At 43.1% G+C, this 12,844-nt stretch overlaps 1 protein-coding gene across 1 annotated transcript in view; it reads left to right on the top strand.

The window, feature by feature from the left end:
* Positions 1–9,654: 9,654 nt before the first annotated feature.
* FBN2 (fibrillin 2) overlaps positions 9,655–12,844 on the top strand; it is a gene marked incomplete at both ends in the record, with an annotated part of 272,359 nt that continues 269,169 nt past the window's right edge. Inside the window, 2 exons of the mRNA XM_080678695.1 lie at positions 9,655–9,905; positions 10,670–10,752. Of these exons, the coding sequence (XP_080534821.1) occupies positions 9,655–9,905; positions 10,670–10,752 (334 nt within the window). The remainder of the gene's footprint in view (positions 9,906–10,669; positions 10,753–12,844) is intronic.

Below are 12,844 nucleotides of genomic sequence, written 5' to 3' on the forward strand. Positions count from 1 at the left end.
TGTTCCACTTATTTATGTGTTCATTGGTTGCTTCCTGTATGTGCCCTGACCGGAGATTAAACCCACAACCCTGGTATATAGGGATGACACTCTAACCAACTGAGCTACCCAGCCAGGGCCCCCAATGGTTCTTATGTAGCTATCTATAATAATAAAAGCATAATATGCTAATTAGACCAGATGTCCTTCTGGTCTAAGCCGGGGCTGCGAGAGCCAAGGCGGCCGCTGTGGTGGGCAGAGGCTGAAGCAGAGGCAGCCACCGCAAGGGGCAAGAGCCGAGGCAGCCACCACAGTGGCAGAGGCCAAGCTCTATGCATGAATTTCGTGCATAGGGCCTCTAGTAGTACCATATAAAACCCCGGATATTGACATTGGCATAATGTGTGTCTATAGTTCTGTGCCAATTGATTACATATGTAGATCTGGATAAACATGACTAATCACTTAGAGAACTATTCTCTCACTACAAAAAATCCCCTTTAATTTATCAGTCTACTTGTATCAACATTTTACTGGTATAGAAAACTTCCCACCCTTTTTGAACTTTTATCCTGCTCTGTTTATAATCATTTATATATATACTAGAGGCCTTGTGCATGAAATTTGTGCATGGGAGAGGGATCCCTCAGCCCGGCCTGCACCCTCTCCAATCCAGGACCTCTTGGGATCAACTGTCCTGTGGGATCAGGCCTAAACCAGCAGTTGGACATCCCTCTCGTAATCCAGGACCACTGGTTCCTAACCACTCACCTTCCTACCTGCCTAATCACCCCTAACCACTCTGCCTGCCTGCCTGATGCCCTCAACTGCTCCCCTGCTGGCCCGATTGCCCCTAACTGCTCTCCCCCACCAGCATGATTTCCTCTGCTCTCCCCTGCCAGCCAGATCCCCCTAACTGTGCTCCCCTGCCGGCCTGATCCCCTTAACTGCTCTCTCCTGCTGGCCTGATCCCCCTAACTGCCTAACTGCTCTCCCCTGCTGACCTGATTCCCCTAACTGCCTAACTGCTCTGTCCTGCTGACCTGATTCCCCTAACTGCCTAACTGCTCTCTCCTGCTGGCCTGATCCCCCTAACTGCTCTCCACTGTCGGCCTGATCACCCCTAACCACCTCTGCCTCAGCCCCGCCACCATGGCTTTGTCCAGAAGGACGTCTGGAAGATGCCCAGTCTAATTAGCATATTACCCTTTTTATTAGTATAGAAAAGCCTAAGCGACCAGACGACTGTCCAACCAGCCAGTAGCTATGATGCACACTGACCACCAAGGGGCAGATGCTCAACGCAGGAGTGGAAACCACAGGCATGGAAACATGGAACAGACTGATAAATCTCAGAGGGAAGTGGGGAAAGGGGTGGGCAGGAAGACATTAACCAAAGATCTTATATGCATACTAGAGGCCCAGTGCACGGATTCGTGCACCAGTGGGGTCCATCGGCCTGGCCTGCAGGGAACAGGCCGAAATTGGCTCTCCAACATCCCGTGAGTGGTCCCAGATTGTGAGAGGGTGCAGGCCAGGCCAAGGAACCCCAGCACCAGGCCTCTAGTTATAAATACAGTATAGGGTGGGCAAAAGTAGGTTTACAGTTGTTTATATGGAAAATAATAATTAATAAATAATAATACAGGAATAAACTTAATATTTTGCACGCTCACAACTGTAAACCTACTTTTTCTCTACCTTGTATTTCCTCTATATACATTAAGGAGCACATGAAACAGTATTATACTTTTAGCTTTAATCATGAAGTATAATTTTGAAAAGCAAGAAAAAGTCTATTTTATTTATCCATATTTTTTATATTTTCACTCTTTTTATTGTTCTTTCTTCCTTCCTGACATTCCAAGATCCCATCTGTTACCATTTCCATTCTGATTAGATAATTTTTTAGCCATTATTTTAGGGTGGATATGTTGGAGACAAATCTTCTTTGTTTCCTTCATCTTAGGATATCTTGATTTTCCCTTCACTCCTGAAGGATATTATCACTGGGGATAAAATTCTCCATTGACAATTCTTTTCTTTCAGTACTGGAGAAACATGTGCCACTTCCTTCTGGCCTCCATGCTTTCTGTAAGAAATCTGCTGTCATTCTAATTGTTTTCCCTACCAATAAGGTGTCATTTCTCTGCTGCTTTCTTTGTCTTTAATTTTCATAAGTGTAACTATGGTGAATCTTGATATGGATTCCTTTAGGTTTATACTGTTTGGGATTCACTCAGATTCTTTTAAAAACATATTCATAGATAAATAAGCTTTATTTGAATACCTGCATAAATATGAGTTGAGGTCAAATAAGAAGGTTTTCCCAAAGGGCTAAAATGTATTAAACAATAGAATTTGGTCCTTCCCTTTAGTTTGTGTCTGAATACAGTTGACTGGTCTGCTCTCACTAGTCATTTTTTCCAGACACAAAATCTAAAAATCTTTGGGTGGTATTTCCCATTTGTCTGGACTTCTCTTAAGGTGCTTTCAATTACAAGAGAAGGGCAAGGTTTTTATGTGCTCAGACACTACGCCACTGGAAGCAAAAACACATCCCTTGATTCTGTTGTTTAAATTTTAGCTGTTTGCAAACAGTGTACAAATGAAGAATTTATGTTAACACACAAAATATACATGTATGCTGTAATAAGTAACTTTGCTTTAAACTTTTTTCATTAAGGAATTATTTTTATTATCTATCCACAAAGAAGTTATAAAAATACCTGTCAATACATTAAAAAGATACTTTTAAATCCTGGAATGAAAAATTCTAAAGTATAAATTATGCTATATCTTCTGTTATTTACAAGTAATAAAATCCTACAAATTAGAATTTCTGAGTGATTTTGATAGAAATTTACTAAGAAGAACCAGAACATCAAACCTTAAAAAATGCTCAGTTTTCACCCCAATTGAGTTTTTGAGAAGCTGTAATTTGTTGACAGGTACAGCCCACCTAGACAGTGCTGCTGCCACTAATGAAGTTAATCTGAAGGACAGAGATTTGCATGCTAGACGTGCCAGTCTCTTCCATGCAACTGACTGAGGTACTCTTATTTTATCCCTTATGTGTTAAATAGAAGTAAATATACATATGGTAAAAAATTTAAATGGGGTTGGGGGAGTGAAAGTGGTATGGAATCATATAAAACAATAAGCAAATATTAGCAAATCTGATGTTTTCAAAATCACTAAGCAGTTATATGAATAATTTACAAACTAAATCACTCAGCTTCTTGAATCTTTTTCTAATTTGGGCAAATTTTTAGTCATTATTTATTCAATTAGTTTTTTTTAGCAGCTCTATACTCTTCCCCTTTTTCTGAGATTCTGATGACCAAATGTTAAATTTTGTGTTAATACTCTCACAGGTTCTTGAAACTGTTTTTGTTTGTTTTAATCTATTTTTTCTTTGTTGTTCAGTTTGGGGAATTTCTATTATTCTACTTTCAAGTTCATTGGTTCTTTTCTCTGTCCTCTTCATTTTGCTGTTAATCCAATCCATTAAGCTTTAAATTTTTGGTTATTGTATTTTTCACTTCTAAAATTTCAATTTAGTTCTTTATATCTTCTATTTCTCTGCTGAGGCTTTCTATTTTTTTTTCTTTTGTTTCATGCATGTTCACAAATGCTCATTGAAACATTTTTATCATGGCTGCTTTAAAATCATTGCCAGGCAATTCTAATACCTTTGTCATCTCAACATTGATGAGTTAGATTTTCTTTTCTTTTTATTTATTTGTGCAGTAATTCAGTATCTGGTAAATTAATGTTCAAGATTTTCTTTTCTTATTTAAGCTGAGATTTTCCTGTTTCTTGGTATGATGAGTAATTTTTGATTATGTTTGGCATTATGTTATGAGACTTTGGGTCATATTTAAATCATGTTTTAGCAGCCTCCTCTGGCACTATGCACAGAGGGGTGGGGAAAAGGGTTGCTGCCTTGTTACTGCTATATAGCAGTAAAAGTTCAAGTTCTGCCTCTGTTGACTCACTTGGAGTGTGAGGAGCACTATTGCTAAGCAGGGGTGGAAGTATCAACTGCCTTCTAAACCTCTGCTATATTACTCTGGCTAGGAGGGAGAAGAGTGCTTCATTACTACTCCCCATGGCTTCCCAAGACACCATGGGATGAACAATGATAAAAGCACTGACCCCTCTACTAGAGCTCCTTTGATACCATCCCAATAGGGTACTTCATTACTGTTAGGTGGGTGTGGAAACCCAGGTTCTCCACGCACACCCTATTTCAGTAAGTACAGGAAATAGTATTAGAAAATATAACTATGATATTATTGTCACACCTCCACAAATTGAAAATACATCCTTAATATATAATGGCCCCACAGATTGTCCCACAAATATAAATTTACACCTGTGTTTAAATCAAAATCCCAAATAAGGTACAGACATTGCATTTGGTTGTTGGACCAAAGCAGTTCCCCTTCCTTCTCTCTACCCATGTCATTTATTTGAAGGAAATTGGTTCTGTGGTATTTCCCATATTCTAGATCTGGTTGATTATATTCATGGGTATCATTTAATATGTTTCACTGTCCTCCATACTTCCTAGAAACTGAGAGTTCAATAGAAATGTATTACATTTAGGTTCATTATTTTTTGACACTGATTTCATAGGTGGTTCTGTGTGCCTCCTATTGCACCACTTAAGTAGATATACAATTATGGTTGTTTTGCTTTCCAGAAATGTAGGTTCTGGTGGTAACAGCTTGAATCACTCATTTAAAAGTTCCCTATTGACTTATCTCTTAATGCAGGATTTCTAAATACATTGATATTTTGGATCAGATAACTTTTGATATAACATAATGTCCTACATAGGGGACTCTGCATTGTAGGATATTTAGCAGCATCTCTGCTAGCCTCAATCCTCTCACACACACACCCCCATACCATCTTGTTGTGACAATAAAAAATGTCTCCAAATATAATCAAAGGCCCCCAGTTGAGAATCATTGACTTAATAGTTTTAGCAATCATTGATAACTGTTGCCTGGGTCCATCATTTTATTAGATTTTGCAAAGTCATGATTTTTCTAATTCTATCATTTCAGCATTCACAACTTTAAAAAAAAAATTTTTTTTTAATCCTCACCCAAGGATATCTTTCCATTGATCTTTAGAGAGAGTGGGAGAGAGAGGGAAAGACAGACAGAAACATGGATGTGAGAGAAACACATCGATGGGTTGCCTCCTGCATGAGCCCCAACCAGGGCCTGGGCCGGGGAGGAGCCTGCAACAGAGGTACGTGCCCTTGACCAGAATTGAACCCAGGACGTTTAGGTCCGCAGGCCGATGCTCTATGCACTGAGCCAAACCTGCCATGGCCATTCACAACTCTTTGTGTGTTGTTGCTTTTTAAAGAAATACTTTCTCTGAGTCTGTCCAGCAAAGGTAGGATAAAATTTTGATTATTTTATTTATCAGTGTTTCTAGAACAATTAGCTGTACCTAACAACCTCCAAAAGTGACAAATTAAGTTTTTGTTTGAAGTACCATTGGGAACTCTTGAATATTTACACACTTCATTTATTTCACTCTTTGGCAGTATTTTTTTTTTAAGCCCAACTTTTCCCATCTTTGGTCAGTGGGATCTTTTTCAAGTAGCTCTAGTTTCCTTTCAACATGATCCTAATTATTGATTATTTCCTTGCTTTCAAGTATGACAGTATAGATAGTCCAGACTCATCTTACATATTTCCTGTCCCAGCTCTGAAATCATACACTTACTCAAGAAGCCCTCATTTATTTTACTGGGAAATGGTATTTAAGGACTACAATCTAGGCACAATGGGTGTTTATTGTTGTTGGGTTGTCACTACTTCCAGGTCTTTTCAATGTGTTGGGCCAGGAAATGAATATATTTTTGAAAGATAAAGGTAAGTTCTGATTCCATATTGGCATTTTAACTCAATTTAAGGTTAGAATGTTTTTAATATTTATTTTATATTCTCTTTTAATTATACTGAAATCACAATTTCTAATATCAGTTTTTCTCCCCCCTTTCCCTCCTTCTTTCTCTTCTCTTCCTCTTCCTCTTCTTCTTTCTCTTTCTCTTTCTCTTCCCACCTTCTCCCTCTCACATTACCCCCCATTGAATGCAATTTCAGACTTCTTTGTGTTTCATTTCTTTCTTAGGTTATATCCTACTAAAGATGTACAGTCAAAATATTGTGTTTAAATATCACTTTAATTATTCTCTGGTTTTGCCACCAGTGTAATAAACAGGTGCATTTGTTTTAGTGTTGTTGTTTTTCAATTTCAGGTATTTCCCTTTTAAATTTTAATTTTTACTATAATATATACATGGGTTCAAAGTTAGAACAGTAAAACAAAGCATATTTAGAAAGGTATTCCTGTCATCATCTCTTCCTCCATATCCTTCCCCTTCTCTAAGATAACCAAAAGGTAGCATACAATTTGCAGTATTCTTCACCTTGCATAAATTTTTTTGTGATAAAATATACATTATATAAAATTACCATTTTAACCATATTTAAGCATATAATTCAGAGGCATTAAGTACATTATCATAATTTCCAGAACTTTTCATCATCCTAAATGGAAACACTGTACCCACTAAACAATTATTCTTCATTCCATTCTCCCCCTTTATTATTTTTTAAAAATATACTAGTATATATTTATTGATTTCAGAGAGGAAGGGGAGGGAGAAAGAGAGAGATAGAAACATCAATGACAAGAGAATCATTAATCAGCTGCCTTCTGCACGCCCCCCACTAGGGACCAAGCCTGCAACCTGGGCATGTGCGGTGACCAGGAATCCAACCGTAACCTCCTGGTTCATAAATTGATGCTCAACCACTGAGCCATGCTGGTCCGGCTCCCTGGTATTCTTTCTATCTTAATGGATTTACATATTCTAGCTGCACCTTGCTTTTTTTCAATGAATTGTATATTCTAGAGATCACTCCATAGGAATATACAGAGATCCTCATTCATTTTTTACAGCTTAATCTATTGAATGGGTCAAGCTATGTACATTCAACTAATTCCTTATTGATGGGAAATCTGTTACTAAGGGTGCTTCAGTGAACAGACTAATGTGTTCATCATTTCTTTTTTTTTTCTTGTATATCTTTGAAATAGATTTTTAAAAGTGGAATTGGTGATTCAAAAGATAAATGCATATGCAATTTTAGAACATTTGGATCTGATGTGATAAATGAACAATGAAGCCATTTAAGTATTAAATGAAAGCCTATTTACCATGGTTAAATGTTTTTAAGAATATGATTACAACACTAACCCAGGGGATAGTTACTTTATTAGCTCTCTTGATTAACATAATTTCAACTGAATGAAAAATACTTCTCTTGCTGTCTTTAATTTCTTTGTATTTAAACAAATTGATGTCCCACATGAAAGTATGTGACGCCTACCTTTTTTTTTTTTATGCCTTGTGAGAATATTGTAAGAAGGGATACTACCCTAAGGCTCTTTGTCCGACTACATTGGGGGAAAAACGCAGGGAGTTATGCCAATTCTCAGAGAATTTTGACTGCCAAATAGCACATCTGGGCAATTCAGGCCAGGGGAAAATTTTTTGTGTGTATACATATCTTTAAAGTAAGGTTCTCTAAGCCTGAATAATCCAGACATTGCTCTCTTGTACTGTTTCCTACACTGTGCTTGAATGGTCAGCCCTAGTTTTCAGGGGTGTTGATTTCTAATTATGAAATGCCACTGACTGGGAAACTACTAGGACTTCGCAGAGACCTCATGAAAGCTGGGGCACAAAGGAAGACCCCAAAGGCGGGTGAGTGCAAAGGCAGCTCTAAGGGTTCAGAGGGCAAGTCGCCAGCCTGAATGAACCAATTGCTAGAGTTTAATAATTAATCAGGAGTCCAAGCCAGGAAATAAGGATATGCCCCAAGACCCATTTACCCGCCCAGCGTCCCCCGCCCCTCTACCCCCTCTACTCCTTCCCCTAAGAGCACACTTCAGGGGCTCTAACTCCTTTCTGGCTGCAAACCCGGACAGAGTCACCCTGAAGTACACCCCCTGCGCTGACTCCCTGGGACCTCGGTGCCTAGGCCTCCTGCGGCCGCCTGTTCTCCTTTTTGGAACTGGAGGGCGGCGAATTTCAATCTGGAAACACCCAGCCCCTCTTTGGGTCTCTCAGACTGACGATGCTCCCGTTGGGGAGGTGAGGGTATGACGGTGATAGGGAAGGCCTAGCCTTTTCGGATTGAGGTTGCCACCTCCGTGCTAGTCTCTATTCCAGCTCGCACCCCGGGTCTGGGTCCGGGTCCCTGCGGGAGGAACAGTTCTCACTCTTAAACTTGTGGCGTCTGCCCGGTCGGTTAGTTCAGCTGCTGATCTAGCGAGCCAAGCACTTTTAGAGACCCCTGGTCCGCCGCCCGGCGAGGGCGGAGGGGGAGGGGAAGGGGCTGCTGCCTCCTTTCCCAAATCCGGTCCCTAACCGCCCCCTCCCCCGTCGTCTGCTCGCTTTGTACAGGCAGTCAAAACAGAGCTAGCGGCCAATTGAGGGGGACGGGAAGCAAAGCCGACTACAACCTCGCCCCCTCCAGCCGGCCCCCCAGCCCCCTCCTACCGGCCCAACGGCCCGCTCCTCCTTGGCCCCCTGGTCTTCCCTCCCCTTTCTCACTTCTCTCCTTGCCCTAACCTAGCCCCCATCCCCCGCTCATTTCCTCTCGTACCCCGGCTCGCCAGTCCCTCTTTCCAAGCCCCTCTTCCAGCCCTGGCCTTCCTCTCAGGCTTGCCCCCCCTTCTCCCCAATCTCAGTCCTCTCTCCTCCCTTCATCCTACCCCCTTCCTTCCTCTTCCCCTCCCCCAGGCCCTAGCTCCCCTTGTTCCTCCCCACCCAATCGCCCCCTTACTCTGTCCCCGCCCACTCTGCGCCGGCCCCTGGGTCGGGGCTGCGCCCCACGTGTGGACGGCTGCGCTCCAGCCCCCACTGACAGCCACCGCCCGCCGGCCCGCCCTGGCCTCAAAACCCCCGCGCCGCGCCCTCGCCTGCCGCATCTTTCCCCGAGTCCAGCCTCCCGCCCTTCCTCTCACCGGCGGCTCGCCCGGCCCCGCGCACCTCAGTCGGGCTCCACAGCCGCCGCAGGCGCGTCGCAGCCCCGCGGGACTCTGGGCGAGCAGGGAGTAAATCCTCCTCTTTGGGGGGGCTACTTTTATTTGCTTGCCGGCTTCTTTCTGGTTACTTTTGCAGCTTTCCAGGATCTGTGCCGGGAGCGCACGGGAATCCGCCGAACCGCTGCGCGCAGGCCCCTTTTTTTTTTCTTTTGAGGTCCGCTTTCTTTGTAACTTTACGCCGCGGCTGCTCGGGTTACTTTTGTAATTTCCCGCCCCCGCCCGCTGGCGGTCCTGGAGTCGCTCGAGGCCGTGGCCCGGGGGATGCAACGTGGACCGCGCGGGGCTGCCGGCCGCACCGCTGCCGCGCCTCGCCGCCTGCTGCGCTAGAGCTCGCGCCCCACCGTCAGCGAAGGGGCCGGCGCTCGGCCCGGGGCTCCCGGTAGAGCTGGGAGCCCGAGCCCAAGGGAGTCTCTGGAACCGACTAAGGGCTTGCTAGACCCTGACTTTTTTCGGGCCGCGCGGATTTTGTCTTTGAGCGCTCCCTCTCCGCGGACCAGGGTCCGCGCGCTCTCGGCGCCCGCGATGGGGAGACGGCGGCGGCTGTGTCTCCAGCCTTACTTCGTGTGGCTGGGCTGCGTGGCGCTCTGGGCGCAGGGCACGGCTAGCCAGCCCCAGCCTCCGCCGCCCAAGCCGCCCGGTCCTCAGCCGCAGCAACAGGTCCGACCCGCAGCGACAGGCTCTGAAGGCGGGTTCGCGGTGCCTGAGTACCGTGAGGAGGGCGCCGTGGTGGCCAGCCGCGTCCGCAGGCGAGGACAACAGGACGTGCTTCGAGGGTAGGTGGGCAGTCCGCACTAGGGGAACCTCGGCTTGGCAGCTTTCCATTCTCCCCCCTCCCCTAATCTAGTTCGGCGGCTAGAGCTGCGGCCCCCTCCACCAGGAGACTCCGAAGACTTTCAGGAAAGCCACCCTCTTTTCCTCTGCTGTCCGCGGGCCTCCCTTGGTGCGGTTGGGCAGCAGATGGGTCGTAGGCCCCTGGGTGCGTATCGCAGAGCGTCTGCAGAGCTCAAGGTGCAGGAACAGGTTCCGAAAGTCGGAGGAAGGAGCGCTTGAGTCCACCGCGCCGGGTCTGGTGGAGTCAGCCTGCTCTCCTCACCGTCGGGGGCGCCGCTCCCGAGCCTTTTGTTTGAGGACGCGTGTGGGGCTTACAGTTCACCCTAATCATGAACCCAAGCGCTCCACCTTTCGACGCCTCTTCCTTGACACGTCGGGGCCAAAGTAACAGTTGATCAGGAGGGACAAGGGCAAAGATTTTTGAAACGGAATGTTCCCTTTGTTCTCTGCATCCGGAGGCTAGAATAGTAGCACATTCTATGTTTCCATGTTTCTTTTCCCCCTTTAAAAAGGCAGCAACGAAGGGAAGATGAAAGGCAATGTAGACGTTGCTGCCCTCCCCATTCCTGTGTCAGCCCATCTCTTTCCATGTCTGCACCCCAAATATTTGAAGGGTAGTTTGGGTTTGTTTGTTATCCCGAAATCTACTCTCTTAGGGCTTTGCTTATGAATACCGCTAATGTGTTATTGCACCCCTCCATCTCAGGCCCAATGTGTGCGGATCCAGGTTCCACTCCTACTGCTGTCCTGGATGGAAGACGCTCCCTGGAGGAAACCAATGCATTGTCCGTGAGTGCTTGGCTGGGGTCTCAGCTTGGGGTAGCACTCTAAGGCCCCTTCTTAGGGTGGGACCTCCTGCATTTAGTCTTTTGGATACACAGTTGCATTTAGAATCCAGTGGCCACATAGTGTGATAATTAGGACGTGGCCCTATTTGAATGGTGTGGAAGAAGCAGCTGGTTTGCATCAGCTTAGATGCCACTTCCAGACTGCTGAAGGGCAATAATGATAAAGATTTCAAAGATACTTGGAAATTTTATCTATGTCTATTAATACAAACTGATGGGGGAGTACAGCAATTCCCTAGATAAAGCAAAACCACTTTTTTCCTAAAAGAATCCAGATAAAACCACAATGTGGTTATGTAAATTAACTGGCTTTTGACTCTGCATGAGGTTTAGGCCTGAGGAAGATCAAGCTTTCTTAAGCCTTTGTACAAAACCACTTAATTATATCTGATTTCATCTCAACAGCCACACAACATAGATATGAAAGGAGCAAATTTACACTTGACCCAGGTTAACAAAATTTTTAAAAGGGAGAACTCTTCCAAATGGCTTGATTTTTTTTATTTTTTGGAAGACATTTAGATTTAGGATTTACAGACAAAAAATCTCATAGTCTACTGTATATTTTCAAAGTGTGAGTCTTAGAACTTTACCAGTCCTGCATATCTGACCTTAAAAGTTTTGATTATTTTATTCAGTTTCCAAAGTGTATATCCAGCTCTACAAGTTCTAATTGGAAAAGTCATTAGTTATCAGCCTCACAGTGATGGACTATGGATGTCTTATTTCACATGCCTGTGAACTTGTGAGTTGAAGTGTGACCCACCTTCTCCTGTGTGTTTACATAGCACAGCCACATTTGTCTTGTTGGGAGGAGAGCCAGGTATCATAGACAGCATTTTCATTTAGGCCAATCTTGACTTTAGATTGACCTTGATGTTCTCCAGGGAATAGATAATTATGCAACTGTGAACAGAGAAAAAGGGCAAGCCACACTAGCCAAGGGATAATAAGGATATAGTGGCATCTCTGACTCTATATTTATTGGTTTTGTGGGTTTGAGATAGACTCTTAATTTTTTTTCAGTACAGTTTTTAAAAAGGAACAAAATCTCAAGTATTATAGAGACATCTTTAAAATTATTTTTCTACCCTAAAAATCCCACAACTCCAGTAATGAGGCAAAACTAGGAAACAAAAATTATGTTCTTTAAGGCAGTTCATAAATATTTAAAGTAAACCCTCTGATTATAAGCCTTTGCTTTTATTAAAAAGAAAGAGTGGTGTATGGCAATCTTTTCTCTCCAACACAGAAGTCATATATGTGAGGCATTTATGGAGGGTGCATTTACTCTTTCAGGCCAGTTGGGCATTACCATGTCTGCTTTAAACTTACATGGTTCCTAGAATCCTAACACAGCTAACGTCACTCACCACACACCTGCCATACTAGCCGGGAGTGACTTAGGCACTGCGGAAAGTCTGACTCACTAAATGTAATTGCCATTATTGAGTTGGAGAGCAGCCGAGGAGAAGGGATTGGTTTATGGTACGTGTTGAAAATCTGTAAAGTCAGATTTTATTGGATCAGCGTGGAATGGGAATTCCAGAGAACAGAGCCTTCCAGAACATTTACAGTAGGAATATATATATATATATATATATATATATATATATATATATATATATATATATATAATCACTCTGAGTGTCAGCTTTAAATACTGTTGGTCTTTGAATAACACTGTGTTATTTACTTGTTTAGAAGATCAGTTTTAGAAATCTCAGAGTAACAGTCAATATTATGAACTGCATTTCTACTATTTGAAATATTTAGGTGCTTATGAAATAAACTGGAAAGTACATGGATCATGAATCTATAAAAGGCATATACTTGAAATGATCTTTATATATCCAAGAAACATTTGCTATACTTATGTCAAGAGATATCTACAAAAATATTTATTAGTGCATTTAGAAAAGATTAAGAGTACCGAGAATATAAAACAGTGCACAAAATAGAGGGAGGGAGAATGTAATGCCTTTATAGTCTTTCATATGGGTTGCACCTAAATTTTAACTTTTAATATTTCT

Source organism: Plecotus auritus (assembly GCF_963455305.1).
Source record: "Plecotus auritus genome assembly, chromosome: 7".
Taxonomy (NCBI): Eukaryota; Metazoa; Chordata; class Mammalia; order Chiroptera; family Vespertilionidae; genus Plecotus; species Plecotus auritus.